We start from the raw sequence: 18246 nt of genomic DNA on the forward strand, positions 1-18246 counted from the left end.
TGAAATTTATTGTCAATCAGTGTTGCTTCCTAAGTGGACAGTTTGATTTCACAGAAGTGTGATTGACTTGGAGTTACATTGTGTTGTTTAAGTGTTCCCTTTATTTTTTTGAGCAGTGTATTTTTTTAAACTCGATTTCAAATGTTGCTTCATAAGACCAAATCGAGCCGAGCAGTCATATATAATAATATATTTAGCAGGTGCTTTTATCCAAAGAGACTTAGTCATGCTTGCATACATTTTACGTACGGGTGGTGCCGGGAATCAAAACCACCTGCCGTTGTAAGTAGGGCTGTGGCGATACAAGTATCGCAATATTTTTTCCATGGCAAAAATATAAAACAAGCAGACCAAACTCTTTTGGTCCTTTAAAAACCTGCTGTATGTAAAATATTGTGTGTTATAGCTTGGAAAATAAATTGGACTGGATGACAATATAATGATGTTTGTTTCCAACATTAGGGATGTTTTCCTAAAGAAGGTAAATCCTCTTCATGTTTTGTTTCCTTGCCACGATACTAACAAGTATCGCGATACTGGTATCGTCCCGGCACTAGTTGCAAGCTCCATGCTCTAACAATTGAGCTACAGTAGACCTCATTCATTATCTTCACCAATCAACTTCACCCACAGTATTAGGTTCTTAATGCTTTGCTCTTTTGCCTTTTCTATTGAAGGAGAAAAATGCACTGGATGACTCTGCAGACCTATTGTACGAAGTGGAACTGGAGAGCGAGATGCTACAGGTAATAGTCTGGATGTTAGAGAGAACGATGGATTTCCCCTCTTACCATACATTATCCTTACAGATGTTATCCTAAACCTCTCATCAGTCAGTATGCCCATTCTCAATAAGCCAGTTTTACACATTCAAGCACGTCTGAGGTGTGGATTTCTCTCATTAACCTTCTTATAGCAGGCTTGGGTCAAAATATGTCAAAAATGTGGGTTTGATTTGTATAAAATATGTCAAAACCGTGAGTTTCTTAGCTTGATTTTGATCAAATATGTCAAAACCGTGAGTTTCTTAGCTTGATTTTGATCAAATATGTCAAAACCGTGAGTTTCTTAGCTTGATTTTGATCAAATATGTCAAAACCATGAGTTTGTTAGCTAGGTTTTTTGTTTGCTTTGTACAATTGAACCAATGGATGTATTTATGTTCTGCTTTTATTTAACTAGGTAAGTTATTGAACATATTTTATTTTACAATAACGACCTGACAATGGATTAGTCCCGAAAGTACGAGCTCCAAACTAAATCAAGTACGTATTATATTTTCAACTGTACAAAAGTATATTTGACATAGGCATTTGCCCCAGGTCTGCTATTGGTTAAGAACCAGTGCCTTGTGTGATGGTGTGGTTTGGATGTTTCTCACCTCAGTGTGTGGAGGAAGTGGAGAGGTTGACTCAACAGAAGCAACACCAACCTGAGGAAATGCCCTCTGGCCTTGGCAATGAGGAGGATGACATAGAGGAGCTGGAGGAAGAAGATTTTGGTACTGATGGAGCTATGTCTTAGCTGTTTTAGGTTTCAAAGATTGTTGTGGAGAAATACTAATGGACTGACTGACAAATAGGCAGCCTTATTATAATCTATTGCGAGTGTAAAAGGAGGATGCTCTCAGTCTACTGTGTGTTGATTGAAGTAGAGTGACGGTACATTTTAATAAAAGGAGCTAATAATAGCTATAATTTTCTGCTGTAGGCAGTGGAAATAGTGGTGAGCCTTTACACAAATCCCATGACCTATATAGCCAGCATTATAATTAAATCATGCTCTACTCTGTTAAAAAATCAATACCAACACAGAAACCTATTCAAAATCACACGTTGATATAGATTTAAGCAATAAGGCCCAACCGGGTGTGGTATATGGCCAATATACCACGGCTAAGGACTGTTCTTACGTACAACGCATGCGGAGTGCCTGGACACAGCCTTTAGCCGTGGCATATTGGCTATATACCACAAACTACTTATTAATCCAATTCCCTCTAGGAGTTGGGCTCATTGCCAAAAGCAGGGTTTTAGAATAGCAGTTTCGGATTAATCGCCAGCCTTGTGTACTCGGGCAGATGTTAACCTCCAGTGTCAAATGTACTCAGGCTGATGTGAGTGTATTTCTGTGTCAGTCTATTGAGGCCTCTTTCCCGCTCTCCACATCCAGATCCATCTCTTCCAGAGCCACTCCCCGAACAAATCAAATGTCTAAAGATGTATTTTGGACATAGTCGCTTCAAGCCGTAAGTCACCCCGCCCCCTCCCCCATATGTTCATATTATAATTTGTCATTTGTACATGAAAGAGAAATCCCCTCTGTTTCAGAGTACAATGGAAAGTAATTCACTCTGTTCTGAAGGAGAGGCGAGATAACCTTGTTGTCATGGCAACAGGTAAGTTCCATCCCCCACTCGCCATCGTGTTAAGTTAATTATGATTGACTAAGTCGTCACGGTAATATGAGCATCCATATGGATGGCATCGTATAGTTCCAATAATAAAGTGTAGTTCGTAAATGAATATTCCCCGAAGAGGTACATAAAAAAATATATATATATTGGGCTTTCATCCTTTTGTTCAAATCTGATGTACTTGCACTTATACTACTGCTATTGCACTGCCACCTAGTGGATGGTTTCGTTATGACTCTGAAATCTCTATGCACATTAATCAGACCTGTATGACAAGTAGCGTAAGTTAGTTCTGCTGCGGGATATTCAAGGGTACTGCAAATATATTTGTAGTTACAGATTCACACAAAAAAATCACAAAAGCTCTGAGGAAGGTCGTGTGGTCGATACGTAAAGCTTAATAAAGAACAGTGTGCAGGTTTCTTAGTTTTAATCATTTTATTCAACTGTTACTGTGCACCTGAAAAAAAGAGCTCAGATGTGCGAGTGCCTTTTTGAATTATAGTTACAGATGACAACATCCTTTAATTAGTATGTGACAGAAACAGGCTGAATGAGTATAGTCACGAACCGGCTCTTAACAGAAAGGGAGACAACACAGAGATCAAGGAATAACAAAAATATATTTCTTCACTAAAGTAAACTATATTTTAATTAACAATTGTGTGTGGTTGCGTGCAAAGATGGTAATAATATGGAGCCATGCCAAAATAAACAAACCACAAAATGCCACAACCAAACCAACATACATTGTGTTTGCATGGAGAGAGTCTCCTCAATGAATGGGGGGAAAGGTGTATTTATCCCCGGGACACACCTGGACTTGGGTGTGTTTCCCTGACAACCCTCCCGGCTCCGCCCACCAACATCGTTTTAAGGAAAACGAGCAAAGAGAAAGAAATTTGGTAGACAGAGTGGGAGGGTCGTCACAGTATAGTTAAGGAAAATATGCTATCACTTATTCAACTGACTATTTTCTGTAATGGAACATCTTGGGTTAGTAGGTGAGATATGCAACGTGATGTAAAATCAATGAGGATGTCAGCCATTGGTATTCTACTAGGTAAACTAAGTGTTTGTCCATGTCTCCCTGAAGGCTATGGGAAAAGCCTGTGCTTCCAGTTCCCTCCAGTGTACTGTGTTGGCGTCAGCATTGTTATCTGTCCTCTCATCGCTCTCATGGAGGACCAAGTGCTCCAGCTCGAGTGAGTAGCAACATTTTAGCACCAGTAACCTTTTAAAAATACCGTACCTACCAATGTCATTTTCTACTTTTAACATATTTTGATTGTCATACGCCATTGATAGAAATAATCACATGAGTTCGACTGCTTGTTTTTCCCCATATATATTGAAAAATGTGAAAATGTCATGTTTTGCAGGAATAGAAGTATCTGGTAACCATTAGAGCTCATCAATGTTGGTATTCTTCTGAGTGAAACAGTATGTAGTGTTTGGGTTATAGGTGACACCTAGTCAGCCAGTGGTGCGTTCAGCAGGACATAACGTTGTGCAACGTGCAGATAGAAAAACAGCATGTAGAACAAACACCCCTTTAACATGTAGAATAAGGAACCATGTCGGCTCATGATATTTCTATCTGCAACGTTCCACAACCTGAACCCTGTCCAGGTGAGATCATGGTGAGGTTCCCCTGCAACAACGTAGCGTTTTCTCTTTATTTTCCAGAATGTCCAACATTCCAGCTTGTTTTCTCGGCTCCGCTCAGACCAAAAATGTTTTAGCCGGCTTGAAACAGTAAGCCCCTTTTCATTTAAAAAAAATTATATTTTACTAAATATTTGCCAACTGCTAAAGTATTACAACTGCATAAAAGTATTTTGTTCTTAGTTCTGACAGAAAATGTAGTCATGTGATATGTCCCTGAAGGGATGTTTACATGCACCCTCTCCTCTGTTCTGTCACAATGTGTAATATACTAATTTATACTTTTTACAGTCAAGGGGCATTGTAGCCTGAGTGCCAGTCTGTTTGTGCTATCATGTCAACTCCTTGTCATGACAGTGACAATGAGTAATGAAGTTGGCCAGAGCAAACAGATCTGGGACCAGGCTACCAATGTCATAAGTCAGCTCCCAGGCCCACAGTGTACCGTGTTTACCAGCTGTATGAACTGTAAATTGATCAATTAAAGTGGCAATATGTAACTTCTTGGGTGACTCAAATTCACATAGAAATGTAAGTTATAGATCTATCATTCTACTTGAAAGCAAATCTAAGAGGTAGATATGTTCTAAGTGCACTATTTCTATGCTTCCAGTTCTTAAGTTTTGTTTTTGCATCTTTTGTACACCAGCTGAAACAACCATATTTTTGGTTATTAAATATATTTCAGGGGTTTGGATGGTACAATGATAGTATAGACAATCTTATTTTGTCACAAACTGAAATTAAGCAAACTATTAGTATTAGCAGCCAGGAAATGGCGGAGCGATTTCTGCATAGTGTTACTTTAAGACTAAACAACATCTAGCAGGACTGTGGAACTGGAAAGCCTGAATGTTGCACCCCTGTTAGAAGTAAAGCCTGCTTATGTACCAACTAGGCAGAAAATAACATGACCCTATTCTGTCTTTAGGGGGCAATACAGAGTTGTATACATGACCCCAGAATACTGCTCAGGCAATGTAGCTCTACTCGAACAGCTCGATAGAAGTATAGGTGAGTGAACTCTAGGTTCCAATTCATGACTTTCTTTTAAATTTCTCTCCTTATACATTTATACAGATATATTCCATTTTCTCAAGCCTTGTCTTTTTCTACATTTAGCAGTGAGAATATAGCTGATGGAGGTGTTTCCCAGAAACATCATCTTTAGAACAAAGATTATCTTAAGTTCATTGGTAGGCAATGGACGAACAATCATTTAGCTCTAAAGAGGATCTTTATGTTTTTGGGAGAAAATAACTATTCTGGGGTGAGTAATCTCTGCATTCTGCTGTGCTTGTCCTGCAGGAATCTCTTTGATAGCGGTGGATGAGGCTCATTGTATCTCTGAGTGGGGCCATGACTTCAGAGGTGCATACAGGAGTCTGGGAAACCTGAAGAGAAGTCTACCTAACGTAAGAACATTAGTCTCTCATTGCATACATCATTTGGTGATGCCAAAGAAAAATGTCCATCCTGAATGGACAATAAAGTTTTATTCTATTCTATCACAGACAGCCATCATCTTAAACAATATATTATCAATTAGAGGCAATCCTCCGTCATAATTCTTATGTAGTCATGTCATAATGAGGACATAACAGATGTTGCATAACAGGTCAGCTACATAATTCTATGTATCGTGGACAGTTGGAAAATGCTGACATTCTTCTTATGGTACTCTTATGTGCAGGACTTACAATGGTGTCAAGTGAACGTTTTACCAGGATTGAACGACTGTGTTCCGTGTTCAGGTTCCCATTGACTGTGTTCCGTGTTCAGGTTCCCATTGACTGTGTTCCGTTTTCAGGTTCCCATTGACTGTGTTCCGTGTTCAGGTTCCCATCGTGGCGCTGACTGCCACTGCAAGCCCATCCATCAGGGAGGACATAGTGAAGAGTCTGAACCTGGAGCAACCCATCGTCACCTGCACCTCCTTCGACCGGCCCAACCTCTACCTGGACGTCAACCGCAAGTCTGGGGGCGTGTTTCAGGACCTGAATGGCTTCCTGAAGAAGACCACCGGGTAGGCCCATATATTAATTGCTTATAGGTCAACATATATTTAGGTCCATATACTGAATGAAGGTTAATAATATATTTAAGTAGACCTAGCTATATGATGTTTGTTTTTTTATACAGGAAATGTGCTGTATATATATGCTTTTGGGAATATTGGTGAATATGGAGCCAGCTTTTATCATAGTAATGATATTAATATCCATGTTTTGTTTGTATAGGAAAAGATGACATCCAATGTCTTTGAGCAGATGCTGGATATAAAAATGTATTCGGTAGATGATACTCGGCACAGTGCAATCTATCCTCCCACAACGTTTCGACCAATTAGATCAAAATTGCTTCTTTTTTTTTCTTTGTCTCATTTGCTGTCGGCTATTTCAGGGGGGATTATGAGTTTGAAGGGTCCTCTATTGTGTACTGCCCCTCGAGGAAAGAGGCTGAGCGTGTGACCTCAACTCTGACCTCGCTGGGTGTCACGTGTGGTGTATACCATGCTGGTCTGGGCATCAAACAGAGGAGGGAGACCCAGTATCGCTTCATGAGGGATGAAATCCAGGTGTGCTTTTAAATCTTCAAGAAACAAAAACAAGTTTCAAATATTTTAAATTAAATCCAGGTGGGTTAGATTTATTGCTATACTGTGTAGAGATTGATAGTAGCAAAATATATGCCACATTTAGTTGAATTAGTCTCTTCTCTCCAAATATAAATCAGTTTGTGGTTCTTTGCAAATTCTATACAGGCATGAAAACACATAAACATTGTCCACCTCTGTATGCAAGCATACTTATATGGTTTTGTTAATTGTTTTCAGTGTATTGTGGCTACAGTTGCTTTTGGTATGGGGATCAATAAGGCTGACATCAGGAAGGTGATCCATTATGGAGCCCCCAAGGAGATGGAATCTTACTACCAGGAGATTGGACGTGCTGGGAGAGACGGTCTTCCAAGTGCCTGCCACGTCCTGTGGGCACCAGCAGATCTAAAGTTAAACAGGTCTCTCTTTTTTGTGATTATGTTATGAGAATGTAAAAATAAAAAGATATATATATATATATATATATATATATATATATATATTCATAAATGGTAGACAAGACAGTTATAACAAATAAATAATATTGTCTGTCTTGACATGAAGCCTTCAGAGTTCAGATTAGTGAAACCCAGACCTGAACTGAGTCTTATTGCTGTTCTGTACAGGTTTCTCATCAACCAGGTAGCAAACAACAAATTCCGGGGCTACAAGCTCAAAATGATGGGCAAAATGGACTTGTATCTCAACTCATCCAAGTGCAGAAGGAAGTAAGTCTTGTTCCTGTTCAGTCTTGTTCCTGTTCAGTCTTGTTCCTGTTCAGTCTTGTTGCTGTTCAGTCTTGTTGCTGTTCAGTCTTGTTGCTGTTCAGTCTTGTTGCTGTTCAGTCTTGTTGCTGTTCAGTCTTGTTGCTGTTCAGTCTTGTTGCTGTTCAGTCTTGTTGCTGTTCAGTCTTGTTGCTGTTCAGTCTTGTTGCTGTTCAGTCTTGTTCCGTAATGAGTGATACATGTTTTAGGTACATATCAGTATATTGTGTCAATAGCTACCTGTATTCAAAGTATTGCTTCACATTTCATTTCTCTTTAGGCTGATCCTCTCCCACTTTGAAGACAAACAGCTTCGAAAGGTGACCTCGGGCATCATGGGAACTGACCAGTGCTGTGACAACTGCCGATCTGGGTAGGTGTTTTCCCAGCAATTTTCTGTTCTGTTCTGTGTATAGTAACATCCACATGTTCTTTTAGCTCCACATAACATGCACTGTTTACTGTTTACTCCACCATCTTTGGGTTATTTTAGACCAGGGCTGCCCAACCCTTTTCCTGGAGATCTACTGTCCTGTAGGTTTTCACTCCAACCCTCTTCCTGGAGATCTACTGTCCTGTAGGTTTTCACTCCAACCCTCTTCCTGGAGATCTACTGTCCTGTAGGTTTTCACTCCAACCCTCTTCCTGGAGATCTACTGTCCTGTAGGTTTTCACTCCAACCCTCTTCCTGGAGATCTACTGTCCTGTAGGTTTTCACTCCAACCCTCTTCCTGGAGATCTACTGTCCTGTAGGTTTTCACTCCAACCCTCTTCCTGGAGATCTACTGTCCTGTAGGTTTTCACTCCAACCCTCTTCCTGGAGATCTTCTGTCCTGTAGGTTTTCACTCCAACCCTCTTCCTGGAGATCTACTGTCCTGTAGGTTTTCACTCCAACCCTCTTCCTGGAGATCTACTGTCCTGTAGGTTTTCACTCCAACCCTCTTCCTGGAGATCTACTGTCCTGTAGGTTTTCACTCCAACCCTCTTCCTGGAGATCTACTGTCCTGTAGGTTTTCACTCCAACCCTCTTCCTGGAGATCTACTGTCCTGTAGGTTTTCACTCCAACCCTCTTCCTGGAGATCTACTGTCCTGTAGGTTTTCACTCCAACCCTTTTCCTGGAGATCTACTGTCCTGTAGGTTTTCACTCCAACCCTCTTCCTGGAGATCTACTGTCCTGTAGGTTTTCACTCCAACCCTCTTCCTGGAGAACGACTGTCCTGTGGGATCTACTACAGGGCAGTAGATCTCCAGGAAGAGGGTTGTGCTGTAAACCTACAGGGCAGTAGATCTCCAGGAAGAGGGTTGGGCTGTAAACCTACAGGGCAGTAGATCTCCAGGAAGAGGGTTGGGCTGTAAACCTACAGGGCAGCAGATCTCCAGGAAAAGGGTTGGGCAGCCCTGTTTTAGATCATCCATTGGGAATGTGTGTGTTTTCAGGGCGGTGAACAGAGTCGGTGTAAATGACACAGTGGACGGTGGGCGTCAGGACTACGGTGTGTTGGCATTCCAGCTGATGGGGGCCATCAGTGCTATGGGGGAGAGATTCGGCTCCGCAGCCCCCATCCTGTTCCTCCGTGGATCAGTGAGTTTGAGAGTTTTGGGCTGGGTCATGTTCATTAGGGCATACTGGAACAAAACAGGAAAATGATTGTGTCCAGGTTGTCCCACTCTGTTTCCGTTAGTCTACTTGGTGCCTAATGAACATGACCTTGTTCTTCTTCTTCCAGTACTCTCAAAGGGTTCCTGAGAAGTACCGGTGTCACCCTCTGTTTGGAGCTGGGAAGAGTGTCTCTGAGCCCTGCTGGAAAGCCCTGGCACGGGAGCTGGTGAATGAGGAATACCTGAAGGAAGCCACTGGCACTAGCAAGTTCTGTATCCTCTGTAAAATCACCCCCAAGGTACAACATATCACAACATAACATATCACAACAACTCAACATATATCACAACCATAATATATTACAACATAACACTACATACAGTGCATTCGGAAAGTATTCAGACCCCTTCCCTTTTTCCATATTTTGTTACGTTACAACCTTATTCCAAAATGGATTAAAACAAATGTTTCCCTCAATTTACCCCATTACCCCATTATGACAGTGAAAACAGGTTTAGACATTTTTGCAAATGTATTAAAAATAAATAACTGATACCTTATTTACGTGACTGATGACCTTTTGCTATGAGACTCGAAACTGAGCTCAGGTGCATCCTGTTTCCATTGATCATCATGTTTCTACAACTTGATTGGAGTCCAGCTGTGGTAAATTCAATTGATTGGACATGATTTGGAAAGGCACACACCTGTCTATATAAGGTCCCACAGTTGACAGTGCATGTCAGAGCAAAAACCAAGCCATGAGGTCGAAGGAATTGTCCGTACAGCTCCGAGACAGGATTCGATCGAGGCACATGTATGGGGAAGGGTACCAAAAAATGTCTACAGCATTGAAGGTCCCCAAGAACACAGTGGCTTCCATCATTTTTTAAATTGAATAAGTTTGGAACCACCAAGACTCTTCCTAGAGCTGGCCGCCCGGCCAAACTGAGCAATCGGGGGAGAAGGGCCTTGGTCAGGGTGGTGACCAACAACTCAATGGTCACTCTGACAGAGCTCTAGAGTTCCTCTGTGATGGGAGAACCTTCCAGAAGGACAACCATCTCTGCAGCATTCCACCAATCAGGCCTTTATGGAAGAGTGGCCAGACGGAAGCCACTCCTCAGTAAAAGGCACATGACAGCCCGCTTGGAGTTTGCTAAAAGGCACCAAAGGAAAGCTAGATTGAACTCTTTGGGTTGACTGCCAAGCGTCACATCTCGAGGAAACCTGGCACCATCCCTACGGAGAAGCATGGTGGTGGCAGCATCATACTGTGGGGATGTTTTTCAGCGTCAGGGACTGGGAGACTAGTCAGGATCGAGGGAAAGATGAACGGAACAAAGTACAGAGATCCTTGATGAAAACTTGCTCAGAATCTCAGACTGAGGCCATGGTTCACCTTCCAACAGGACAGCGACCCTGAGCACACAGCCAAGACAACGCAGGAGTGGCTTTGGGACAAGTCTCTGAATGTTCTTGAGTGGCCCAGCCAGAGCCCGGACTTGAATCCGATCGAACATCTCTGGAGAGACCTGAAAATAGCTGGGTAGTGACGCTCCCCATCCAACCTGACAGAGCTTGAGAGGATCTGCAGAGAGGAAGGGGAGAAACTCCCCAAATACAGGTGTGCTAAGCTTGTAGCGTCACACCCAAGAAGACTCGAGGCTGTAATCGCTGCCAAAGATGCTTCAACAAAGTACTGAGTAAAGGATCTGAATACTTATGTAAATGTGATATTTCAGTTTTTGCTTTGTCATTATGGGGTGTTCTGTGTAGATTTGGGGGGGGGGACAAATTTAATACATTTTAGAATAACGTGGAAAAAGTCAAGGGGTCTGAATACTACAACATAACAGTATATTCTATACTACTGTCTCAGGACCGTTTCTCAGACTGGAATCAGTTATTTTGGATACCTGGTGGTAGTGTAAATGTTATGTCTTTGACAGTTTGTTTAGTCTTAAATCAAAAATTGTCAATGTGTTTATGGCTGAAACGTATTTCTAAGCATACTGCCTATAGAAATCAGGTGTAGTAAGCATGTTGGCTGTTCCTGAGGCGACCACTAGGCGACCACTTACTACAGCTTTCTCTATTATGTGTCTTATTCAGGGATGAGTTCAATTCCATTTCAATATATCATTCTTATTCAAAGGGGAGGTGGTGGCTGAGCCGAGCCCTGGATGAGAAACAGAGAACCCTCCTGCTCCAGTCGAGTGACCCTGACCTCAACACCTGGTCTGCACTAAGGTATGCACTACGTAGTACACTACCACATTCTACTGCTACTTAGTGCGCACACTCATTAGGGAGAGAACACACTCATTAGGGAGAGAACACACTCTTTAGGGAGAGAACACACTCTTTAGGGGGAGAGAACACACTCTAGGGGGAGAGAACACACTCTTTAGGGGGAGAGAACACACTCTTTAGGGGGAGAGAACACACTCTTTAGGGGGAGAGAACACACTCTAGGGGGAGAGAACACACTCTTTAGGGAGAGAGAACACACTCTTTAGGGAGAGAGCACACACTCTTTAGGGAGAGAGAACACACTCTTTAGGGAGAGAGAACACACTCTTTAGGGAGAGAGAACACACTCTTTAGGGAGAGAGAACACACTCTTTAGGGGGAGAGAACACACTCTTTAGGGAGAGAGAACACACTCTTTAGGGAGAGAGAACACACTCTTTAGGGAGAGAGAACACACTCTTTAGGGAGAGAGAACACACTCTTTAGGGAGAGAGAACACACTCTTTAGGGAGAGAGAACACACTCTTTAGGGAGAGAGAACACACTCTTTAGGGAGAGAGCACAAATGCCTTTCAATCGGGATGGCTTTGAGGCTCATCTGGGTCGTGTTCATTAGGGCACACAGTAATGAAACATTTTGCATGACAACCAAAATGAGCATTCGTTATTGGACAAACAATAGATAGTATGTCCCCGTTTCACTCAATTTCAGACACTTTTCTTAAAATGTGTGCATTGTGAACATAACCCTGTTCTAGCCTGGCTTAGCTTCCAGAGGAGTGATTGGGAAAGGGTTAATTTGGTTATGTTATTATGTTATGCCCTATTCGCACGGGATTAGTATTACTAGAGAACGATGGGTATGTAATTATTCCTACCCCAGAATGTTCATTATTTCAGAGGACGATTCGGACGGGATTAGTCTTTTCCAAACTGCCCGCTGTAATAAAAAACGTTTTCTCAATAAATTGAAGCCTGGAAGTTTTTTTTAAAATTCTAGGCATGAACATATTTCAACATGTCCAGGTAATAACAGGCTATACTTAGAACCTGAGCTTGGTCCAAAGTTTCTAAACCAGACCACACCATATTTGATATAGTGTCACAATCGGTAGCGGTGCGTGGGTAAAATCAATGCTGAAGCCAAGCCAGGGGGAAAAAAGCCATATTACAACCTGTGTTGTAAATAATTGTTGTTTGTGCTCTAAAACCGCTAGTTCATACGCCACTGTGATTATATAGAGCCAAGACAACAGGCAGAATAAATTCAACCACACATACATTTGTTTCATCACAAGACCAGAGAGCAACATCTGTCTGAAGTCCACAAAGCATATTGCTTGATCCCTTCCCCATACTCGTAGAAGAACGTCAATACCACCATCCTCTCTTTCATGTTGCCATAACGGTCTATGACTCTAACATATAGTAGTTTACATTTTTTTAGTTTGTTGTCCTGGGCCTAACTTACTTTCATGTGCAACAATGAGCCAGCTAGTTAAGATTGGCCTACTATATCTAGCTACATATGCACAGTGTGATTTTTATGGTTGGATCAGAATCGCCGATACACTGAGTCCAAATCCCTATCTCCATCCATGGCTAATTTAGGAAAGCCACCGGAGGACAACATTTATTTTCTTTCAATTACGTATTGATGTAATGTGATTGGTGTATAGCCAAATCCAAACTGGTTTCCCTTAACACTTTTTCATTGCGGTAGTCACTCAGTTTAGCTCAACGCTGATTGGCTATTCTTTTATTTTTTAAATTAACAAGGGGAGCCAAGTTCTTGCTGAATTCCCTTGCTATTAAATTCAATTCTGTGAGCGCCAAATTGTCATACTCTTTTTGACCAGACAGCATCAGACAGATGGGCTACACATAGAGAGACAGAGGGGCGCTGTTTTGCTCTCTCTGATGCTTTCTCTGGTGAGATATATTCAGCCACTTGCAAATTGAAGGATAGTTGTCTATTTTTTATTATATCTTTTTTGTCCATTTTTTGGGGGGAAGCTTGGCTTCCCTTGTCATACATGAATACACGCCACTGGTCGCCATAATATTTTAATTGAGGAAGTTGGATCATAATCATTATGATATTTTAGCGATCCACAGTAGAAGACATCATAATTGCCCCCCCAGAAAGTGAACTTGTCATTTCTAAAAGTCTAGCTCGATGTAATGCTGCTTTATAAACAGCAAGGGTTGCATTAATAAATAGGCTCAATATTTTTTTACTGGCGCACTTGGCGATGTTTAATTAGTTGTCAGAAAACGTCGAGTCAAAAGCATTCACTGTGAAAGTTGATACATGTTGGCCATTCATATATACAGTGCCATGAGAAAATATTTGCCCCGTTCTGATTTTCTTTAGTTTTCATACTGAATGTTATCAGATCTTCAACCAAAACCTAGTATTAGATAAAGGGAACCTGAGTTTACAAATGTATTCATATAAGTTACGCAACACCCAATTCCTCTGTGTGAAAAAGTAAATGTTAGTGGGCCAAAATTCCTCCACAGCAATGTGAGAGAGTGATCAACAACTACAGGAAGTATTTGGTGGCAGTCATTGCAGCTAAAGGTGGTACAACTAGTTATTGAGTAAGGGAGGAAATTCTTTTTTCACACAGGGGCATTGGGTTTTCCATAACTTTATGAAATAAATTAAATAAGTATGTAATTGTTGTGATTTGTTCACTCAGGTTCCCTTTATCTAATATTAGGTTTTGGTTGAAGATCTGATAACATTCCGTATCAAAAATTTGCAAAACCAATTAGAAAGGGGGCAAATACTTTTTCACGGTTCTGTAGGCTTTGAGCAGCACTTTGTTATAAGAATACATTTATTTTACTTAGTTGTTTTCTTGCTCAATCCGTGAGCAACAAACGCAGACATTTCTCTCAATACACAGGGATGTCGATTCGCATGGGACTATATTCAGAGGACCTTGGATTTAATCGAAAAACAGTTTTTTCCCCCCGGTTGGAATTATTCTCCTGCTTTGTAAAAATGACCCACATGGCATATTTGGACCGGACTTAAATGACGGATGTGGTGATTTGTGCTTGTGCACATAATTACACGTCCCTATCCTCCCCAGTAAAACGAATCCTGACCGAATAGGGCTATAGGAGCAACCAGCTGTTGCCACACATCAATAAAACAGTTTGTAAAAACATCAAAAAGATCAAAGTTAACACAACGTTGAGGTGCCAAATGGGGCATATCTCCTGGCATTTGGCATGAAATTAAATCTCTGAAATCTGTACAGTAAATTCACATATAATACAGCTGGAAAACAGGCCCCAAGACAGCTTCTGCCCCCTAGCCATAAGACTGCTAAATAGTTAGTTAATGGTTACACAAACCATTGATCTGGTACTCACTGTATATATCTCCACATTGATCTGGTACTCACTGTATATATCTCCACATTGATCTGGTACTCCTTGTATATAGCTGCACATTGATCTGGTACTCGTACTCGGCTCCCGAGTGGCGCAGCGGTCTAAGACACTGCATCTCAGTGCAAGAGGCGTCACTACAGTCCCTGGTTCGAATCCAGGCTGTATCACATCCGGCCGTGTTTGGGAGTCCCATAGGGCGTTGCACAATTGGCCCAGGTCATTCGGGTTTGGCCGGGGTAGGCCGTCCTTGAAAATAAGAATTTGTTCTTAACTGACTTGCCTAGTTAAATAAAGGTTAAATAAAAAATATAGCTCCTTTCTTGTGTATTTTATTCCTCTTGTTACTATTTTCATGGTTAAGTCTACACCGGCGCATGTGACAAATACATTTTTATTATTTTATTAGATTTGAGAAAAAGCTGTAATTCTAGACGACTTTTGTATATTCTGTTGCATAATGACATGTTTATAATATTTAGTGTAATTCCAGATTTTCCAGGCTTTGGGAAAGGGAAGTTATTTGGGATTATTAGTGTGTGTGTGTGGTGCAGACGTGATGCCTCTGGAATGTCATCAGCTTGTCAGCATCCCTGAGAGCTGTGTAGTGGAGGTTAGTGTAGCCAAAGCATTATGGTAAAAGTCCCTTGTTCTTGACAAGGCCTCCATATTCTTCCCTGGCTCCACCATCCTGCAGCTGTCTCCTTTTAAATGAGTGTGAAATGGTGCAAATCACCACCATGATATGGCTCCTGGATGTATCAATGTGTTGTCTTTGATATCTTCTTCCTCTCTGTTTCATAGTGCGCCTTTCTGGCTCTCTCCACACACGCACACACACGTGTTTTCTTTGGCTTCCAGTCAAGTTCTGCCCTTGACTTTCTTTACATTTTACAGTTCAGTCATTTAGTGAATGCTTACTCTTAGAGCGAGTCACATTGGCTGTGTTATTTTGTGGAGCTGTGTTCTGTTTCATCCTAATTTGATCAATTATCAAATGCCTAAAAAATGCAAAGCTCACTAAACATGTTTCATTTTATTGAAATGTCCCCTTTATGTCTGTCGTCTGGTACTGTGTAGGCTGTTTGGTGAACACTCACCAGTAGTTCGGTGTCTTCATGTTACAAATAGTTATTCAATCATTGGTGAGTAGTCACAGGGAATTTTGTCAACCCAGTACAAAAAGCTCTGTGTCTCTGATTTCAGACGAAAGCAGAACCCTTCAGCCTCCATCACTAATGGCCCTGACAGACAGTATTCCACCTCTCAGGTGAGTGTGTTCTGGAGGATTGGTACAGAGAGAATGACTAGCCTCCACCACTAATGGCCCTGACAGACAGTATTCCACCTCTCAGGTGAGTGTGTTCTGGAGGATTGGTACAGAGAGAATGACTAGCCTCCACCACTAATGTTTTTACAGATCTGATTATTTGGTTCCACTTTAAACAAAGTACAACTTATAAAGGCTTCATAAGCACTACATAAGTGCTTCACAAATCTATAAGTGTATGTCATACTCTATAAATGCTGTGTAAAAGGTGACAAGTCCTTCCCACTGTAGGATAAGCTGCCAAATGTCATAACACACTGTATGATTATACACAATTGATAAAGTATGACATGTGCTTATAGATTTGTGAAGCATTTATGTGGTGCTTATGAAGCCTTTTATGTATGCTTTATTTATGCCTTTATAAGTTGTACTTAGTTTATAGTCGGCCTATTTTTATTTTTTGTAACACTTAAGTACCAACTGAAATACTTTTTCATGCAACAACACTATTGAAGTGCATGTTATAGATGGAAAATGGTTGACGGGCAATAAGTGTTGAATATGTCAAATGTGATTTTTTTTCTTTTTCTGTCTCTCCACAGAACAATGGGTTAAATGTCTGTTCTAGGCCAGTCAACTGCAAATCTATCCAGAAGTTGGACATGTCATCAAGCAGGTATGAAGAGGTTGATGTCGAGAATAGAGGACATGATATTTGCCTGTTTATGTGTACTTAGTTTGTTCGGATCCAATTTTGTAGTGTGAAACCTCTGAAACAACACAATAGGTGAATATTTAATCAAAGTGTATGGTTTCCCAGACACCAAGTTAAGTCTTGGACTAAAAAGCCCTTTCAGTGGAACTTTTCCATTGATTAATGCTTTTTAGTCCAAGACTAGGCTTGATCTGTGTTCTGGAAACCAGCCCTCGGGTTATAGGAAGAAATGAATTATCGGGTTTGATGGCTTTTCGTTACATGTATTTTTAGTGACAGGACGCCATCCAAGTTGTTGACCCAGGTAGCGGTGTACAAACCACAGCCAACCCCCATCTCCGCCAGAGAGCTTGAACTGCAGGTAGAGTCAACAGAGCAATAATCCATACTCCCTTTTTAAGATGCACTCTATTTGATGAAACCAGTCAATTCAATAAATTGTTATTGTCCCCAAAAGGTAATTCGATTGCATCAATTACAAGACAAAGTACAGTGACACACATCACATTTTGCACAAAGACTGGCAGACATACGAAAAGAATACAAAATAAATCATATGGAGAACACTTACTTATTATGGACAATGATCTTGTATGTAAGTCCCCATCAATGTACTGCCTCCCATAGAAATATATGCTGTGAAGCATGATCTTGCAGAGCCTCTCGTTTCATAGTCAGTGTACTGTAATTCCAGATAGGATTAAAAAGAAAAGCAGGCTTCTCCTATGCTGCCTAAAGCTCATTGCATTACATGTCATCATTTGTTGATTCTTGCTGATGTTCCTCTCTTGTAAATATCTCTGTAATTTGTTGTTCCATAGACGGCGTTGTACGCCAAGCTGGTTGCTGAACGACAGAAACTGGCCAGTGAGAAGGACATCCCACCGGCCATACTGGCCACCAACAAAATCCTCCTGGATATGGCCAAGATGAGGTACAGTGGGTTGATGGGGGTCTGCCTTCATGTATGGTGACTCACTTCGTCTTGTTCACTTTTCAGGAGTCGGTAGTCATAATTAGTTTTGAATTTAGTGGGACATGTACAGTAACAGTCAAAATTTTGGACACCTACTTGTTCAAGGTTTTTTCTACATTGTAGAAAAGTAGTGAAGACATTAAAACTATGAAATGACACATGGAATCATGTAGTAACCAAAAAAGTGTTAAACAAATCAAAATGTATTTTAGATTCTTGAAAGTAGCCACCTTTTGCCTTCATGTAAACTGTCGTTTCTCTTTGCTTTTTTGAGCTGTTCTTGACATAATATGGACTTGGTCTTTTACCAAATAGGGCTATCTTCTGTATACCCACCCCTACCTTGTCACAACACAACTGATTGGCTCAAACGTATTAAGAAGGAAAGAAATTCCACAAATTAACTTTTAACGAGGCACACCTGTTCATTGAAATGCATTCCATGTGACTACCTCACGAATCTGGTTGAGAGAATTCCAAAAGTGGTCCTCAAGGCAAAGGGTGGCTACTTTGAAGAATCTCAAATATAAAATATATTTTGATTTGTTTAACACTTTTTTTTTTT

At 41.0% G+C, this 18246-nt stretch overlaps 1 protein-coding gene across 4 annotated transcripts in view; it reads left to right on the forward strand.

The window, feature by feature from the left end:
• wrn (WRN RecQ like helicase) overlaps window positions 1–18246 on the forward strand; it is a 43072-nt gene that overhangs the window by 12457 nt on the left and 12369 nt on the right. For all 4 annotated transcript variants that reach the window (XM_055875436.1, XM_055875433.1, XM_055875434.1 and 1 more), the window contains exons 10-29: window positions 678–746; window positions 1387–1501; window positions 2173–2248; window positions 2331–2398; window positions 3513–3621; window positions 4106–4174; window positions 5016–5098; window positions 5393–5499; window positions 5923–6110; window positions 6488–6662; window positions 6921–7102; window positions 7310–7411; window positions 7728–7820; window positions 8888–9032; window positions 9178–9348; window positions 11209–11303; window positions 15924–15987; window positions 16593–16666; window positions 16979–17066; window positions 17527–17639. In XM_055875436.1, the coding sequence (XP_055731411.1) occupies window positions 678–746; window positions 1387–1501; window positions 2173–2248; window positions 2331–2398; window positions 3513–3621; window positions 4106–4174; window positions 5016–5098; window positions 5393–5499; window positions 5923–6110; window positions 6488–6662; window positions 6921–7102; window positions 7310–7411; window positions 7728–7820; window positions 8888–9032; window positions 9178–9348; window positions 11209–11303; window positions 15924–15987; window positions 16593–16666; window positions 16979–17066; window positions 17527–17639 (2186 nt within the window). The remainder of the gene's footprint in view (window positions 1–677; window positions 747–1386; window positions 1502–2172; window positions 2249–2330; window positions 2399–3512; window positions 3622–4105; window positions 4175–5015; window positions 5099–5392; window positions 5500–5922; window positions 6111–6487; window positions 6663–6920; window positions 7103–7309; window positions 7412–7727; window positions 7821–8887; window positions 9033–9177; window positions 9349–11208; window positions 11304–15923; window positions 15988–16592; window positions 16667–16978; window positions 17067–17526; window positions 17640–18246) is intronic.

This window comes from Salvelinus fontinalis, chromosome 21 (assembly GCF_029448725.1).
Source record: "Salvelinus fontinalis isolate EN_2023a chromosome 21, ASM2944872v1, whole genome shotgun sequence".
NCBI classification, from domain to species: domain Eukaryota; kingdom Metazoa; phylum Chordata; class Actinopteri; order Salmoniformes; family Salmonidae; genus Salvelinus; species Salvelinus fontinalis.